Source organism: Tenrec ecaudatus, chromosome 4 (genome assembly GCF_050624435.1).
Source record: "Tenrec ecaudatus isolate mTenEca1 chromosome 4, mTenEca1.hap1, whole genome shotgun sequence".
NCBI classification, from domain to species: domain Eukaryota; kingdom Metazoa; phylum Chordata; class Mammalia; order Afrosoricida; family Tenrecidae; genus Tenrec; species Tenrec ecaudatus.
The window spans coordinates 154,989,297-155,009,172 of NC_134533.1; the positions used below are offsets into that span (position 1 = coordinate 154,989,297).

At 40.5% G+C, this 19,876-nt stretch overlaps 1 protein-coding gene and 1 non-coding gene across 2 annotated transcripts in view; one reads left to right on the plus strand and one right to left on the minus strand.

The window, feature by feature from the left end:
- The window catches only part of LOC142445281 (uncharacterized), a 112,107-nt gene that overhangs the window by 27,842 nt on the left and 64,389 nt on the right, over nt 1-19,876 (plus strand). Inside the window, exons 3-4 of the mRNA XM_075546959.1 lie at nt 16,741-16,818; nt 18,751-18,954. Coding sequence (XP_075403074.1) covers nt 16,741-16,818; nt 18,751-18,954 — 282 coding nt within the window. The remainder of the gene's footprint in view (nt 1-16,740; nt 16,819-18,750; nt 18,955-19,876) is intronic.
- Nucleotides 16,445-16,578, minus strand: LOC142447650 (small nucleolar RNA SNORA42/SNORA80 family). Its single transcript, XR_012784315.1, has one exon. It is a non-coding gene; the product is annotated as a small nucleolar RNA SNORA42/SNORA80 family (small nucleolar RNA).

The window sequence follows — 19,876 nt, forward strand, 5'->3', positions numbered from 1 at the left end:
CACTATGCATGTTTTATTAGGTTTATACTTAAATATTTCATTTTGGGGTGTGAATATAAATGGTGTGCTTTTAATTCATGAATTATTTTTACAGAGTATGTTTGCATAAGTCCATACATGCAAGAGTTTATCATTTAATAATCACATAGTTTATAGTAATTTTTCATTCATATTTTTAAATATAACTTATGACATGAATGCTGAAATCAGTCATGATAGGATGGAGCCGAAGGGAGAAATGCCCTACCTCATTAAATAACCTGCAGGAAATCACTATACATTGCAGAAATGGTGATGCTGCTGTATCAGTTTATGCAATTGGTGCTGTCTAGCCATTGAAACATCTGTAAGAACTTCTTAGAATTAAAAAAAATGGATGGAGTGGATAATTATAGAAATTTTGCATTATGAAAGACAGAGCCACTTAAATAGCTTCAACTGCTAGAGACCTTTCTGTGTGTGCCTCTGTCTAGTTCCTTCATCTATACTCCATCTATCTTCCTTTATCACGGGAATTACAGTGAGAATGTGGCCTTTGGCCCCCAATGCTCAAGGGTATTCGGAGCTCAGGAGATCCTCAGTAGCATAGAAGTATCGTTTTAGTTACATATTAAAACCAAATTTGAGGCTTGATTTTTTTTTCTTTATGATAAATTAAGTTTGAAGTCAAAATAACTAAAATATCTTGGATAATACTAGATTTGGATAATGGTAGATTTACTCTACATACCTAACTAAATCTCTTCAGACTTGCAGAAATTGGAAGACACTCTAACAATAGATTCCTTTCGATAGCTAATCCTCACCCTTTGTGGGTATGGAGGTAGGAATGGATTTTGCCAATTTACTTGGGATAAACATTTTGTTTTTCACCGTTTTTTTAATACATAGATATAAAATTTCCAGGTTTTGACAGAAGTAAAAGAGGCAATTTATAAATTAATAGAACTGGAGTTATTTATTTATAATAAAGTGTATAAGAACCCACTTTCTAAGGTTCACAAGAACTAGTCGTGTATTTTAAGAGATACTTTATCTGTTAGTATGCCTGGAGTTACAGCTAACAGAGGGGGTGATTCCAAGCTGAGCTGATCCAGCGGCTAAGCAGAAGCACAGGGGTCTTGTTGTGCCTCCTGCCCGCATCCTGCTGCCTCTGCACTGGCCTGGCCCAAAGGCCAGGTCTTTTGTGGTCACAAGATGACAGCCATTCCTAGCACCACATCCAAACGAAGCTGCTTCAGAGGCAGGAAAGGCTTTTGTTCTCTTTAAGGTATCGCCTTAGAAGTGAGAAAAAAATTTCAGGACAGCATCTCTTTTCATCTCTTCCAATGAATCACATTCCCTGGAGAAGGACTCATGCTTGGTAAAGTAGAGGGGCAGCAAAAGAGAGGAAGGCCGTCACGGAGACAGATTGACCCAGAGGCTGCAGCAATGGGCTCCAGCCCAGGAACAATTGTGAAGATGGTGCAGGACTGGGCAGGGCTTCGTTCTGTGTATACAGGGTCGCTATGAGTTGGAACCGACTCAGTGCCACTTGACAACTGCAACGTTGGATCAGTGTAAGGAGACCCAGCCTACCACCGCTGGTTGAGAGCAGGCAGCATTATCCTGAGCCTAGAAGTTAACGAGGCTTTGGATGACTAAGAAGAGCTGTGGGCTAGCGTGTCCAAAAGACCGCCAGCAGTGTTTGCTAAGGAGTCTTACTGGCAAGTTGATGAGGAAGTTTTCTGCATCTGTTCTTTGAATCACAATGTGATTTTAACTAAGGGAAGATCATCCTGTAATAATAACTACACGGATGCTATGAAACACAGCTATATATACTTTCAAATAGAGGTATACCTAAGAAATGCAATTTAATTCCTTTCAAATGTATGCAGATGTGTGTACACCAAAATAAAGATAGATAAATAAAGCTAACAAGAAACAAGACAGGCTTCCATAGGTGACAAGAAGTGTTAAAGAACTTCTGAGAGAGAGTAAGTAGAAAGGATGATAAGACGGCCAGTGTAGGAGAAATAAACCAGTGAACACAAAGTGTCCGGTGGTGGGGACCAGGTTTGGAGTAGGTTAACACAAATAGAAAGTAGATTCTGGAGGATCATGGGAACAGTGGTCCTCAGATGCCAGTCCACGTAGGGATCCTGGGAGCTTGCTTGAACCTTGTATTACAGTGTGCCCCCTTGGGCCCCAGCTCACAGATACTCATTCTGATTTTACAGTTGGGTCTAAGTTGGCGCTGAGCTATCTGCATTTTTAATATACTTCTCATGTGATTCTGATGTAGCTGGTCCAATGAAAGCCACCCTGAGAAATCACATTTGGCATATTTAGGCCAGTTAGCCTCGCCTCCCCCACCCCCACCAGTCATTTGGCTTTGTGTGAAGTAGCTTTTGCCGAGGGAGCTACACCCAGACTAAAGGAGTGTAAACACTGAAACTGCAGGCTAATGGAATTCAGAAAAGGCTGAGGCTCTCATATCCCAAGACAAACCTCCAGTGCCCCCATACTCTGCCCCTCACCACAACCTCTAGTCACAGTTTAGGGCAAAAATGGATAGCAATTCAGATAAGCAAACAGGTGATCTTAAGGCTGAGAATGGGCTTACAAACCAGAAATTGCCAGTGTGAGAAAAAACCAACCCCACAAGAAAAATAAGTAGCCCCAAACTCACCCAGAAACAAAACAAAACGAAAACCACACACAAACAAATCATTAAATAGCTAATTAAAAACCAAACCCACTACTATCCAGTCCATTCTGACCCATGGCAACCATATAGGACAGGGTAGAACTGCCCCTGCGGGTTTCTAAGTCTGTACCTCTTTATGGTGGTAGAAAAGCCTGTCTTTCTCCCACACAGCATCTGGTGGTTTTGAACTGCAGACCTTATGGATGATAGCCCAATGCATAACCACAGTGCTACCAGGACTTTCCTCAAATAGTTAATAGAAGATGTTAAAATAAGCAAAATCAGTATCCTTGAAAGCATAGCCATATTTGTGCCCATAAAAGGAAAAAGGCTGTCAAAAATAAATAATTGATTATGAATTTTAGAAATTAGAAACATCATCATCAAAATGATACCATTCATGTTCAAAATGTATACGAATATACACCTCTACATTGTAGATTTAAATGCACTGAATAAATGCCTAGTAAAATTTTGAGTTACCTATGGAAATGCAAATGTAGGGTGTGTGGAGACTCTGATTTTTACTATGTAAACTTAAGTATTGCTTAAATCATTTAGAGCATAAATGTTTTAACATATGTAATAAAATAGAAACTAATAAAGTGGCTTGTAGTTTATTAATTACTAATAAATATCTAAAGTGGTTATACAAATTTTTCTTATTTAGTGATCTCTGCAGTTGTAGTTATACTCAAGTCTTATCATTTGAGTGCTAGTATGCTAAACACCAGCACAGATTACTGATTGGTAAGCCCTTACTTTAACCCCTCAACATCATCTGACACAGTTAATCAGTCTCCTCTGGGAGCATTCTCTTCCAAGATACAGTGTTATCCTCTTACTTCTCTGGTCACTCAGAATTGGTTGCCTGACAAACAGATGACCTGATCGACTTTCCAGTGTAAGAGTACGGCTCCACATTTCACATGATTCCAGCTTAATCAGTCTGAGATTACCTCATTGGCCCATTCAATACCAAATGTTACTGAGAGCCAGTTATTTGTCAGGACTGTGTGTACAGGTGCTAGCTGCTACGGTAATAAGGTGGACCAGCTCCCATAGAGCTTCTCAGATAACATTCTGCAAAACGGGCCTAATAGAGTGTGAGTGATAAGGAACGGCAGTGTAAGAATGGTTGAAATAGCCTCCCAGAGAAGATGACTTAGGAGCTAAGACCTGATTAACAGGCAGGAACCAGCCATGCTGAGATCTGGGATCAAAGGCATCAGTGGCAAGGCCCTAAGATCTCATGGATGAATTTTTCAAATTCAGGAATGAGGAAGAGCACCAGTGTGGTAGCAGGATAATGAGGCCACAGAGATGTCTATGTTCCAATTCCTGGAATCTGAGACTATGTTATTCTTTTTTAAAAATAATTTTATTAGGGCTCATACAACTCTTACCACAATTCTTACATACATCAATTGTGTAAAGCACGTTTGTACATTCATTGCCCTCATCATTCTCAAAACAGTTGCTCTCCACCTAAGCCCCTGGCATCATCAGCTCCTCATTTTCCCCTCCCTCTCCGCTCCCCCTCCCACATGAACCCTTGATAATTTATAAATTATTATTTTGTATATCTTGCCCTGTGCGACATCTACCTTCACCCACTTTTCTGTTGTCTGTCCCCCTAGGGAGGAGGTCACATGTAGATCCTTGAAATCGGTTCCCCCTTTCCAACCCACCCTCCCTCCACCCTCCCAGTATCGCCACTCACACCACTGGTCCTGAAGGGATCATCCGCCCTGGATTCCCTGTGTTTCCAGTTCCTATCTGTACCAGTATACATCCTCTGGTCTAGGCATATTTGTGTAAGGTAGAATTGGGATCATGATAGTGGGGGAGGAAGAAGCATTTAGGAACTAGAGGAAAATTGTATGTTTCATCATTGCTACATTACACCCTGACTGGCTGGTCTCAGACCTCCCCAACACCTTTCTGTAAGGGATGTCCAGTGGCCTACAAATGGGCTTTGGGTCTCTACTCCGCTTTGTTGCTTCTGAGCTAGATGACCTGCAGAGATAATAACATGAACAAAAACAAGACAGAGCAAAACCAAGCAACAATATACAACAAACCAATGACAAAAACAAAACACAACACAACAGGAAAGAAAACCTTATAGTTAGTACAAGGACTGTTTGTTGGCCTTTAGAAGTGTTTTCCGAGACTATATAATTCTGATGACAAAAATAACTTGGCAAATATGATGACATTAAGGACTTTTGAGTTAGGGAGATAATCTTGGATTATTCAGGTGGGCCCAATATAATCACAGTGGTATTTCTGTAGTGAAGCAAAAGGGTCACAGTCAGAAAAGTACAGTGTATGTGGACTTGGAGGCTGAGGTGCGTTGAGACAGTGGGTGCTCTGAAGATGGGGGAAGGAGCTCTGAATCAAGGAATACAGGTGGCCTCTAGGAACTGGAAAAAGGCAAGAAACCAGAGTCTTCCGCCCTGTCTACTACAGGAGGTGCCTGGCCGTGGTTGCACCTTCATTTTAGGCCTTCTGACCTCCAAATAATGTAAGATAATTCATGTGTGTTGTTCCAAACCACGAAATTTGCGATTATTTACCACACCACCTCCAATCCCAACAACCACACTCACTGCTGTGGAGTCGGTCCTGACTCTTAGCGACCCTACAGGATAGGGGAGAATACTGGCCATGTGCTCAGAGCCAGAGAGGAGTTAGGATTAATTGGGAGGCCATTGGAAAGTTACTGGAGAATTTTAGGCAAGAGAATGACCTGATTTGCCGTATACTTTTTATTTGTTTGTTTGAAATCATTTTATTGGGGGTTTGTACAGCTCTTATCACAATCCATCCATCCATCCATCCATCCATCCATTGTGTCAAGTGCATGTCTATATTTTGTTGCCATCATCATTCTCAAGTAGAAATTTTCTTTGTACTTGAGCCCTTAATATCAGCTCCTCATTTTTAACTCTCCCTCCCTGGCTCTTCTCCCTCATGAATACATAATACATAAATAATTGATAATACATAAATAATTATTATTTTGTCATGCTTTACACTGTCTGACGTCTCCCTTCACACATTTTTCTGTTCTCCGACCCCCAGGGAGGGGGTTATATGTAGATCCTTTTAATTTGGTTCCTCCTTTCTACCCAACCTTCCTCCCACCCTCCCAGTATCACCATTCTCACCACTGGTCCTGAAGGGGTCATCTGTCCTGAATCCCCTGTGTTTCCAGTTCCTGTCTGTACCAGTGTACATCCTCTGGTCTAGCCAGATTTGTAAGGTAGAATTGGGATCATCATAGTGGCGGGGAGGAAGCATTTAAGAACTAGAGGAAAGGTGGATGTTTCATCATTGCTACACTGCACCCTGACTGGCTTGTCGCCTCCACCCAACCCTTATATAAGGGGATGTCCAGTTATCTACAGATGGGCTTTGGGTCCCCACTCAGCACTCCCCTTCTCATTCACTATGATAAGATTTTTTTGTTCTTTGATGCCTGAAAACTGATCCCTTCAGCACCTCGTGATCACCCAGACTGGTGTGCTTCTTCCATGTGGGTTTTGTTGCTTCTCAGCTAAATGGCCACTTGTTTACCTTCAAGCCTTTAAGACCCCAGATGATATATCTTTTGATAACCAAGCACCATCAGCTTTCTTCACATTTGCTTATACACCCATTTATCTTCAATGATCGATCTTGTAGGGAAGGTGAGCATCATGGAATGCCAGTTTAATAGAACAAAGTATTTTTGCATTGAGGGAGTACTTGAGTGGAGGCCCAATGTCCATCTGTGACCTTAACACGAAACCTAAAAATATATGCACATAGATCTATTTCCCCATCATCATATATAAATATAGTTACATATGAACATGCCTGTATTTAGACCTCTATAAATGCCCTTTGCCTCCTAGTTCTTCCCTCTATTTCCTTTTACTTTCCTCTTATCTCATTTTCATGCTCAGCCTTCATTTGGGTTTCAGTAATTCCTCTGAGTTACATTACCTTTGATTAAACCTTACCAGGCCTTTTATACCCTCCTTGACACTGATTTTAGATCACTTGTTATTCCCTTATCCCTGGGTTTATTAATACCACTTCCTTCCACCCCCTCCCATGTCTCCCAAAAGTGTCAGTCCCATTGTTTTCTTCTCCAGATTGTCTATCCAGCCTATCTGAGCCAGGTAGACCTGCAGAGATGATAATGTACATCAAAACAAGACAGAGCAAACAGCAACAAAACAAAACAACAACAAAAAAAACTGACAAAAAAAGAGAAAAGTCTGTAATAGTTCAAGGTCTGTTTGAGTCTGATGAAGTGCCATGCCCTCACCCCAGTCTATTTTTGGTGCTCCATTAGGACCTCCTTGCTCTGCTCCCTTTGCTGTTGAACACCCTTAGTGTTTTGCCTTGGTGTGGTGGGGTCAAATCAGGCACAGTTCCCACAATGTGTCTCCAGTGTTGCCCCCCGTAGGGCTATGGGTTAGTGAGGAATGTCATGTCTTGTAGTGGGGCCAGCCATATGATCCTCTCTGTGCATTGGCTGCTCTGAGCCGGCATATCATCATCAAGGCTGGTGGGCCAGGATGTGCTCCACTCTCTCTTCACTGTGGGTGTAACTCAAACAATGGGCTGGAGTTCTAACAAAGGGAAATCCAGGGGTCTGGGGAGGATGTTTGCAGTCATGCAAGTGAGAAGAGAACGTGGTTGACTCTAAAGCTGTAGGGGTGGGGGAAAGTGTAGAGGAATGTCAGAGGACAATTAGATAGGATCTAACTGATGGAATAGATGAGGTTTCGGGATGACGGGAACTTGAAATGAAAAGACAATAAAGGATAGGGCTTGAGGCTTTAGTCTCAGTGTGGACTGAGAGTCAGTAGAATGTAGACTTTTGGTCTTCACTGCTGAGGTTCAAATCCCAGCACTACACTTGGTAATCATGCTACTTGACTAGGCAAGTTATTAAGGACCCCCAGTGGTGTAGTCGTTACAAATTGGGTTGCTAATCCCAAGGTCAGCAGTCCAAAACCACCAGCCACTTCTTGGGAGAAAGATGAAGTTTCCTACCCTCGTAAAGAGTTGCAGCTTCAGAAACCCACAGAGACAGTTCTACCCTGTCAGAATCCACGTGATAGCAGTGAGAAAGACACGGTAAGATATGGTCTTGTTTTCTCAGCAGTTAACATGGGAACAGGGCTGCTCTAAGAATATCGTGAATATGTGAAGCGCTACCAGTCGCTCTCATTTTTGTGTGGTTGCCCCTTACAGACGTGGCAAAACCAGTGTAAGATGCAACTGTGGGATGAGGTCAGGAAATTTAAAGATAATTATTTGTTTTTTACTCTGTTGTTTTGGTATGCCTTTTGGACACTAACGTGGAAACTTCATGGATGCAGTTTCAGAATGGCTATTTCATTTAATTAAGTGGAATGGCATGGACATGGCCCTTCAAATTTGAAGGGAAATATCCTATTGTTTTATCTTATTTCCTTTGCTTTGATTGACAGGAGCAGCAGGGGGCTTTCCAAAGGCTTATTCACATCCCTGAAAAGAGAGGATTAACACTATTTGCTAAGAGGAAAAGAAAGAATGCAGTGCTTAAAGAGAAGTAGGCCTTTCTGTGTCTCTAGTTCCTCTAGTCCTAAAGAGGGTGAAGATAGCTATTGGGTAGGAAAGGGTAAGCCTTAGAAAGAGGGGTGGTGTGTGTGTGTATGTGTGTGTGTGTGTGTGTGTGTGTGTGTGTGTGTGTGTGTGTTGGCATGCCAAATGGTACTGTTGGAATGGTAGGCGGCTCCCTTGTGAGCAAGAGCTCACCTTAAAAATCTACAATCAAGGTCATTTATCTGCATAGTAAACATATCGACTGAAATATGTGTTCCAGTCTCGGTCTTTGCTATTGCTGCTGTTAGGTACCCAGTCAGTTCCAACTCATGGCAGCGTCCTGTGTGCAGCTGAAGGAAACACTGCCCCTCCTGGGCCCTCCCCACAATGGGCCATCCCATTGTCGCCACTGGGTCAGTCTGCCTCTACATTTAGAAAGTCTGGGACTTAGCTGTGAAAATTGTGCTGGGGCTGCTGAATCTCAAGGCATTTTTAAAAAGCAACATTCTTCTGTTTGACATCAAAATCAATGTATAAAAGTTGCCAAATATGGAAAGCGACAAAAAAAAATCACAGCTAGGTTTTCATGTGTTGTTCTAGTTCATCTTCCTAAGGTATATGTATTTTTGGCAAATTTAGGAGGATATTTTATATACAATTTTGTAGTTTTTTTTTTTCACTTATTCTGGACATTTTGCCATGCCATTACCCGACATAGGTAATTACAAGTGACTACACAATATCCCAACCTATGGGTGAACCATCATTTCCTTACTAATTCCTTGTTTTTAGAATATCAACTTCCCCCCCCCATAAGATACTTTGAAAATCTATAGGGATAAATAATTCTACTCATACACAATTATTTCCTTAGTGTAATTTTGTGAAGTCCGAATTTGTATTTTTTAAGGCTTTTAATGCATATGACTAATTGCCCTTTAATAAGATTAAAGTACATTACAATTTTAGCCCTGTTTATAAATACTCATTTCTCTACTTTCTAACCAATACTAGGTATTGTAGGGTTACAAAAAATCCACCTAATTTAGTTGATGGAAGATTGTACCCCTGCATTTTCGGTTCCTTGTCGTTTTCTTTTGGCGATTCACTTGAGCTTCCTTGCCTACTTTTCTAATAGTAGGTTAATATTTTTCTTCTTCCTTTTTTCATGTTTACTTGGAAATGATTTCAAATTTGTTAATTTATAGTAATAGTACAAAAAGCGCCTAAATACTGCGATCCCAGACTCACCTGTTATTAACATCTCCACCTATTTGCTTTCTCTATCTAGAAGTAGACACCTATTATTCTTCTCCTGAACCAACAAGGGTCCATGACAGTCAGCGCAGCCCTTTCTTTCCTTTTTTGTGTGCAGTTCCTCAGGACAGAGATCATCTATGGAGCCACGGTGATAACATCCTTCAGTCTACCGTGCGTCCTCAGATTTTGTCCGTTGGTCTGATAATGTCCTCTCGACTCCTGTGCAGACTGACAGTCCGGGAACCCCGCGGGGCAGTTCTATTCTGCCCTACAGGGTTGCTATGAGTGAGAAATGAATCAATGGCAGTGAGTTAGGTTCATTATCTTTGGGATTTGCTATTTTCCTTCTTGGTACAAGGCCTAGACCGGGGTCAGTCTTCCTTTTATCTGGAAGATTTCCACAGTCCTCCTTTGTCTTTAATGAGATCAGCATTGCTGAAGAATACAGAGCCCCTTACACTGTTTTAAAATATAGCGCTTTTCCCCTCACTTGTATTTGTCTGATGGAACATCCTGATGGGCTTGAGGAAAGGCATGCTTGGAGAGTAGACTGCGCAAGGAATGTTTGCTGAGAGTATCGCATCTGGAAGCAGCCAAGGACCGTCTGCCCCTCCCAGGTGATGCCAGTTTTGATCACCTGGCCAAGATGTTGCTCACATTTTTCACTGTATTACCACTGCTGCTTTTCTCCCCCTTCCTTTCAACTGATCAGCAATTTATAAGAGACACCTTGAGACCATGCAAACATCTTACTCTTTCCTTCTTTAATTGATTGATTGATCCATCAATTGAACTTACAAATTCCTATTTTTTCAAGAGTTTACATTTATTACCGTGCTGAATGATTTGTCGTTGTTGTTTTTGAAGTTCACATTTTGTTTCAGCAAATACCTCCATGGGCAGTGAAGGTTTGACAACGCAGTGATTGCCTAGAGATCTTCACAGCTGTCTCTGCAACCTTCATGCGTGTACTTAATGATTTGGGCGCACAAATTGTTGCAGGTTTAGTTAGTAGGAGAGCCTTCAAGGTGACCTTGAAACGCGACTCCATCATACTTTTAAGCACTAAGGTGCTTTCTGACATATGAGATGTTTATGATATCTACAATCTGCTCCTGCCCAAGAACCAGCATTTATCCAAATCGCTCTAGTTCTTTTAATGGCCAATGCCATTAGAGAAGAAGATGTGGGTTTAATTGTGTTTGTACCTGTCCCTTTCTGCAGACAGACCTAGGTAATAGGAGTTTGTGTGTATACATAGATATACTTACAAACATATGTCTGTACATGCATCTACATGTATGCATGCACACCTGTGTGTCATCCTCATACATATAAGGCACAGAAATATTTTCAGCAGCTGCCTAGCACTTCATTATCTGTATGTAAGTATACTTTTTCCCCTTAAAACTTCAATGTAAAAAAAAGTCAAAGAAAATAGTACTAATTACAATTAACTTATACCCTTGTGGCATAGTGGTTCTGTGTTGGCCTGTGATCTGCAAGATCAGTAGTTCAAAACCACCAGCCACTCTGAGGGAGAAAGACAAGGTTTTCTACTCCTATAAAGAGTCCCTGTGCCGTAAACTCACAGGGTTGCTGTGAGGTCCCTATGAGCTGGCATCGACTCAACGGCAGTGAGTTTGGTTTGGGGTTTTGATTTAATACAAGTATAGGAGAGCCACAAAATGCTATATTGTTTTCAAGTCAAGTTTACTGAGGGATAACTGAGTCAGAGCAGAAACACTACACCCCCCAGCATATACACTTGTGTAAAGTTTTGACAAATGCATACAGTCATGTAGCCAGAACTATAATCAAGACACAGAACAGACTTCTGATTCTAGTGCAAATAAAGCAACAGGGACTACAAACAACTAAGAATATAGAAAACGACATGAAGCCATGATTTTCATTTGACATCAGACCATGCAGGGCATTGACACCTGAGAAAGGGTAAACAAATGAAGTGAGCCTTAGGATTAATTGCCATCTGGTTTTTAAGTGTCACTGAAGTGCCAGCATTACTTGCCAAATAACCAGACAAAGACAAGAAAATAGTACTACAATCCACTGTTCCCCATAAATGTAGATTCAAAAGTTCTAAATGTACATTTTTCAAATTGGATCCAACATTGTATGAAAAAGAGAATATGTTCTGACCCAGTGGTCTTCCAATGCAAGACCAAAATACCAAACTCACTGCCATTGAGTCGATTCAGCTTCAATCAAGGCTGATTTGAAGTGAAAAGTCAATCAATGCAACTCATCATATGAAAAAAATCGAAAAAGGTGATTGTCTCCGTAGACACAGAAGAGCACTTGACAGAATATAGTATCTCTCACTGCTAGAAACTTTGTGCAAACTAGGAATGGAAGGTGATATGGACTGTAATTCAGTAAAATGATTTTTTTTTAAAAAAAGAGAGAAGATGCTGTGGACTGAATTGTGTACCCTTCAAGTGTCTTATAAATCCTAACCCCCATACCTAGCTTATCATATCATTTGGAAATGGGTTTTCTTTGTTAACATTAATGCTGTGTTATTATTATTATAGAGTGTGACTTAAACCAGTCTCTTTCAAATTATAAAAATAGATCAAGCGAGCAGAGATTTCATACCACATGAAGATCGCCAAGAAACCAAGGGACAGGGACTTCCTAGTGAGAGCCAGGAAGGAGGAACGCTTTCCCTGAGTGCCGATGCCAGGGGTTCCGACTGCTGGCCTCCTACCCTAGGAGAAAGCACATTTCTGTCTGCTGAAGCCGTCCACTGGGGCATTTTTATCATGGCAGCATTAGCCAACAGGGACAGAAGGAGACGTCCTCAAGCTGACAAAAAGCATCTGCCAAAACCGACACATAACAACATAAGTGATCACTGGTAATCAGGAACCAGGCAAGCAGCTCTGTTCCATTTCTATTCTCTTTATTAAGTTTCTAGCTAGTGAAAGCTTCTAGTTATACAAGGAAAAATTTAAAAAGAAAGAATAAAAAGCATTTAGACTGAATTGAAAAATGAAACTGTCTTAATTCACAGCTAAACACCATAGATTAAAAAAAATGTTTTTTAACTCCAAGCTCACCACCATAGAGTTGATTCCAACTCATTACAATCCTAAAGCAGAGGGTAAAACTCCTGTGGGTTTCCAAGGTTGTAACTCTTCGTGGGAGTAGAAAGCCTCGTCTTCTTCCTGAGGAAAAGCTAGTAAATTCAAATTACTGACCTGCAGTTTGCCTGCCTAATGTGTATCTCTGTGCCACTGGGACAGGTGAGAACATGTTTGAAGTTCCTAAGAATGTACACTCACACAAATCCTCCAGAACTAATCAAGTTCAGCGAGGTCACAAAATCAAGAGGGCTATATATGACATACACACAACAGCATATTTTCATATAAACAGCCAATAAGATGAATGTGGAATCTTTAATAATTTTATTCACAGTACCATCCAAAAAGTACTTAGACATGTTTTTGTTAGCTGCTGTCTCGTCAGCCCACAGTTTATGTCCACCCATACACGATGGACTGAAGCACTGCCCACCCTGCCCTCATCATGGTGGGCTGCAGATAGGCCCGTCGTGGCCACATGGTTTGCACTACCTGCAATTCAGGCCTCACGTTCTAGTCCGTGTCAGCCCAGAAGCGCCATTAAAACCTGTTCTGCGTCATATGAACACACAAACCACCACTGAAAAACAGCTGGTAACTACACTTGAAGCACATTGACTGGAAGTTTGGAAAATAATAATTAAGTTTGAGGACTTAAGCGCTTTAAAATTTTTTAAAAGTTTAACATTTTGTAACTTACTACATAGCTACTCTAATCAAGATAGCTTGGTACGCTAATCAGATTGGTTTGATACTAGTATAAGTTTAAACATGTAGATCAATGAAATGAAACCATGAGTGCAGAATTAAACTGTGGTCAGCTGAGTTTTTATTACGATGTCAAAATCATTTAGTGGAGGCAATAATAATTTCTTCAAGTTGGTGCTGCAAAAATTGACTATTCACCTCAAAAAAGATTACTTTAGACCCAAGGAGCTCTGCTGGTGCTGCTAGGTAACCACAGGGTGAGCAGTTCAAAACTACGGCCACTCCAAGGGAGAGAGAGGACGCTGTCTGATCCTGCAAAGATTTGCAAAGCCTCAGAAGCCCTATGGTGTCTATGAGTCAGCATCAGCTCAATGGCAGCGGGTTTGGTTTCATTTTGACCAATTTACAAAGTTAATTAAAAAGATCTCACACATCCTCATGTAAAACTTAAAGCTATACAGTTTCAAGATAAAAACATAGGGAACATTTTTTTTATCTTGGAGTTAAAAAATTCTTAATTGTAACCCTAACAGGAAAAAATTGTTAAATTTGACTTCGTAAAAATTAAGAACTTATGTTCTTTGAAATACACTGTTTGAAAAACACCCAACCACAGAGGAGTTGAAATTATGTGTGCACTAAACTTCAGAGAAGGGAGATCTGTGTGACCTTTGGTTTCCCCATTGCCACGAGGCAGGGGTCGCCCATGCCTTACACTGTATCCTCCTCGACTTGCTCTGACAGGAGCCATTCTTCCCATACCACTGTTCATCGATGCTGGGCTTGAAGATTCATTGCAATGGCCACCAGGACTCACAGACAACATTCACAATTAAGGCAGCTTACTAGGGTAGTTAATAGGCCACCACAAGTCAAGATCCGCAAACAGGATGCAGTCATTGGCCTCCTCAAGCTAGCAGCCAAGCCTCCACGATTTCTAGTCTCTCAGCCACATGGTCCCATGACCTTTGCCTCCATGGTCCAAGAAGGCAGCCAACTGTCATTCAGCCACCCAGTTCCATAGTCTTGGGCTAGATGGAGGTGAGGTACTCCACAATCTGAGTGCTGCCCTTGGAGGTCTCTATGCCACAATCTGTCGTGCAAATGGTCTCAGCGGCCTCCCAGGGAGCTGGAAGGTGCTCTTCCAAGACCCTCCAGGTTTCTCCCTCCTCTGCTCTTTCAAAGATGGTTCATTCTTACAGCCAGGGGCGTGGTAACAAAAACTAACCCATCCCCTCAGTGTTTGCATAGGACCACCCACTCAATAAAACGATTAGACAATAAGGAAGATCGAAAAAAGAATACATACATTTGAATTACGGTGCTGGTGAAGAAAATAGAAAGTACCATAGAATGAAAAGAGAATAAATAAATCTGCCTTGGTAGAAGGACAGCCAGAATGCTCCGTAGAGGCAAAGATGATGAGACTTTGCTTCAAGTACTTTGGACATGTTGTCAAGAGAGACCAGTTCCTGGAGAAGAACGTCATGCTTGATAAGGTAGAGGAGCGGTGATAAAGAGGATGGTCCTCCACAAGATGGATTGACACAGTGGCCGCAACAATGGACTCAAACTGCAGTGATAATAAAAATGGCAAAGCTAACCTATAGAATTCAGGAATGAAAAATTGGGTGATAAAACCCCAAAGAAAACCCAAACAGTGACCACCATAAAATCTGTGAAAGCAGTTATTTATAGGAGTCAAGGCATTCGATGCCTTTAAAATTATTTGTTAGAAAATTAAAGTCATTCAGCAAGTAGGACAAAGCCATTGATAACCTAACATAATCCATTGTACAGTTTATAAGATTTTTATGTGTTCAGACAATGACAACTTACTAATGAGCAGACTAATTTGAAATTTGAGTGGAAATAATCATCTTTCTGGTACATTAAATTTATGCATTTTGGTACAAATCTCTAACCATATAAAACCAAAGCAAATATTTCAATTTTAGAATTTTTATCTGGATCTTTTAATGGTTTATATATATTATATCAAGTTTCTTCCCTACAGCACAATTATTTTTGTTGTATGTATCACTAGTTCAACACATTTAATTGTTGACTTGCATTCCATTGTCTGGATATACTGTAATTCATTTAGCCATGAACTTGTTGATGGACATTTAGGTTGTTTCCTGTTCATTAATCTGCTGAGATTTCCTATCTTTTCATTAATTAGCGCATATTTTCTTTTATATCTCTCAGCAGAGTTATAATTACTCCTTCAAAAATCCTTAAGTTCTGATTTCAATATTTGGGCCATTAACTTTCCTTCTTGAAACTGAGTCATACTCTTTCATTGTATGGTGAATAATTTTTTCATTGTATTGTGTGCATTGTGAATGTTAGGTGGTAGAGATTAATTTCTTATAGTCTTTCAAAGAATGTTGTTATTTTAGGCAAGCACTTAGGTGAGTTGGCTTTGGCAAACTCTGATTCTAGCTTAGCAACTCAACTCTCCACTATTTTACAAGACATCGGAAAGTTCGTGGGGAAATCCCGTTATTTTTTTTTTTTAATTTCATTTTTCCACAAACATTTTGAAGAGACTTAGAGTCTTCCTCATGTGTGTAGTTCAGGACTCAGTCAGAGATTTGGGTAGAGCCAAGATGCAGTACTTGAGCCTTCCACTCCCCGTCTCTTCTATTCAGGATTCCCCTTCACTTTCTAGCAGCTGTAATTGTCCTAAACCTTGTCCTCTGGGTTTTTAGATCAGAAAGACAATGTTTTCTTTACGAGTTTGATCTGTCGTGTCTGATGTACACCGGAGCCTGCCCTTTGAAGCCATTAAAATATACACACACATAAATACAAAACCCCAAACTGGTCCCAGGATGTCCCTTCATTGCACATAGTTCTCCTACAGAATTGTCCTGTTTTCGCTCACTTTCTAGTACCTTTACATGATTCTGATTTGTTTGTTCGTTTTTAATATTGCCCACAATGTAATATTTTACCTGAGAAACTAATCCATTGGAGTTTATTTGGCTATTATAGAAAAACAACAGTAATATATATATGTGTATATACATACACATACAGATATTTCTTTTCTTTTTTTTTTCCTTTCTTTCACTGTGCAACCCGCTTCAGTGCCTGAAGCCCATGGGGTAAAGCCAGGCAATGGTTCAGGGTGACAATTTGCTTTGGCACGGGACTCTATGAGAGGCCCATGGGATGGGACCTGCCATAAATCCAAACCCATGCCGCACAGATATTTCTTTAAGGAAATCACATGATGATGCTGGTAATTACTTTCTATGGATGAATAAGTAGGAACAAAAATAGCTATGATTAAACAATGATATAAATTATATTTTAGCTATTTTTAAATAATATACTTACGTATATCTATTTTGTATTTTTTAGGACTAAATCAAATGAAGCTGATGACTGTCAAAGGAAACTTAGAAAGCTGGAGTTTGAATCTGTTATTTCTGAGTCACGGTATATATTGCAAACATTTTACAGTAAAAATGTAATAATTGAACTTGAAACAAATTTTACATGAAAGATATTTAGCTTTTCTCATTGTGTTGCTTATATGTGAATACATAATTAGAGTAAGTATGTCTTGAAGTTGCTCATTAATTTTGCCTCATGTGTAAATTGGCAAAGGATGTATTTTCTTTTCTTTTTAATACTTTTATTGGGGGCTCTTACATCTCTTATCACAATCCATACATTCATCCAGTGTGTCAAGCACATTTGCACATATGCTGCCATCATCATTTTCAAAGTGTTCTCTTCCCACTTGAGCCCCTGATATCAGCTCCCCATTTCTTCCCCCTCCCTCCATATCTTACATCATCCTCTGTTGCCCCTCGCTTACTTTTCCATTTTTCATCCCCCTGGGAGGAGGTTATAAATTAATCCTTGTGATCAATTCCCCCTTTCTCCCCGCACCCTCCCTTAACCCTCCTGGTATCGCTACTCTCATTGTTGTGCCTGGTGGGTTTACCTACCTGGATTCCCTGTGTTGCAGGCTCTTGTCTGTACCAGTGTGCATGTTCTGGTCTAATTTGATTTGTTAGGTAGAATTGAGGTCATGATAGTGGGGTGAAGGAAGCACCAAAGAACTAGAGGAAAGTTGTGTGTTTCATCGGTGTTCTGCTGCAACCTGATTGGCTCATCTTTTCCCTGTGACCCCTCTGTGAGGGGATATCCAATTGTCTACAGATGGGCATTGGGTCTCCACTTCACTCCCCACCCATCCATTCCCATTGGGTATTTTATTCTGGGCCTTAGATGCCTGACACCTTATCCCATCGACACCTCATGATCACATAGACCAGTGTGCTTCTTCCATGTGGGCTTTGTTGCTTCTCAGCTAGAGGCTGAGGCTTGTTTACCTTCAAGCCTTTAAGACTCCAGGCTGTATCTTTTGATAGCCAGGTACCATCAACTTTCTTTACCACATTTGCTTATGCACCCATAATGTCTTCAGCGATTGTGTTGGGAAGGTGAGCATCATGGAATGCCAGGTTAATAGAACAAAGTGTTCTTGCATTGAGGGCGTACTTCAGTGGAGGCTCAGTGTGCATCTGCTACCTTAATACTAAACTTAAAAATATATGCACATAGATCTATTTCCCCATCCTCATATATAAACATATTTACATATGTGCATGCCTGTATTTAGACCTCTATAAATATCCTCTGCCTCCTCATTCTTTCATTGGAGACAAAGGGCAGGAATTGCACACAATTTGACCCCATCATGCTGGGCAAAACACTAAGGACATGCAATAGAGCAGCAAAGGGAGCAAAATGATGAAATCCCCGGGGATACCAAAAATATACTTTGGAGACAGAGTGCGGCACCCCATCAGACTCAACTGGAAAACACTTGTAAACACCAACAAACGTACCTTGAACTATTTATAGGCTTTTCCATTCTTGTCAGTGCCTTTCTTTTTGTTGTTGTGTTGTTATTTTATTGTTTTGTTGGTCTTGACTTCCTTTGTTGTTTTATTTGGCTTTGCCTGGTTTTTGAGCTTATTAATGTATCTGTATGTCTATCTAGATAAGATGGGTGGGATAAATAATTCAGAGATGAAAAGAATGGGACCAATGGGTCCAGGGGGATACAAGAGAAGGGGAGGTAGGAGAAAGGAAGGGGGTGGGGTGGGGGACCAGCCCAAGGACAAGGGAACAACAAGTGAAGTAAAATCAATGGAGAGAGGGCATAGGATGCCTAGTGGGCTTAAGCAGCGAGGAATTACTAAACCTGAATGAAGGCCGAACATGATGGTGGGACAAGAGGAAAGATATATTTTTTAACATATTTAATTTAAAATTTATTATTCCAAATGGCCTTTTCATAGATCTTTGATAAACACAAAAATACTAATAGGGTTTTTTTTTTAATTCTTTTAGTCACACTAGACTACTTAAAGAAAAAGAAGAATCGTTAGCATATTGTCAACAATCATGCAAAACTTTACAGGAACAACTGGCTGCCAAGGAAGGGCAAGAAGAAGACATGAAAAGGCAAATTAACCTTATGGAAAAGGAACTTGAATTAACCAAAACTCTTCTGAGTCAGACAAAGGAAGAGATGGCAACACTGAAAAATGAAAGGTGATAAACAGTAATTCATGTTTAAAATGTTTATTTTTACGTCACCACAGGAGCCCTGGTGGTGTAGTGTTGGGCTGCTAACTGCAAGGTCAGCAGTTCGAAACCAGCGAGTTTCTCCTTGGGAGAAAGACAAGGCCTTCTACTCCCATAATGAATTACAGTCTCTGAAACCCACAGGGGAAGTTCTACTCTGCTCTATTGGGTTGTTTTGAGTCAGCATCGACTCGATGGCAGTGTGTGCTTGCGATTTGTTTGGTTTAAATTCTTTTAGAAAACCCTGGTGGTGTGATGGTTATGCGTTGGGCTGTTAACTATAAAATTAGCAGTTTGGACCTACCAGCCACTCCACAGGAAAAAGACTTGGCTTTCTACTACCATAGCGAGGTATATTCTCGGAAACCCACCTGGGCAGTTCTACTCCTTGTAGGGTAGCTGAGGTAGAATTGACACCATACCAGTGAGTATGCCATAGATGAGGAACCCTCGTGGCTCAAGAGGTTAGTGTGTGACTGTCAACTAAAAGGTTAGCAGTTCAAACTCAACCAGCTTCTTTATAGTCTGCGTCCATGAAGATCTACATGGACTGGAAGTACTGTGGGCTCCCCTGAGTGGGAGTAATCTAGAGAACAATGGGGTTGAATTCCATATGTATTTAAAACATCAAGCCCCTGTACATTATAATAATAGAATCACAAGATGTATTTCTCCTTAGAGTCCATTACATCCAACCACCTCATTTTTCAGTGAAGTAAACCGAAGCCCAAAGAGTTAAACTAGCTAGTGAAACAAGGAAGAATGGAAGCCAAATTGTGTTTGGCTTTAATATTAGATTTTTTCTAATGTTTAGTTTATTTTATAATATTATTACATTTTCTCTAACAGTATTTAATATTGATTATATTATATCTTATAATATTAAATA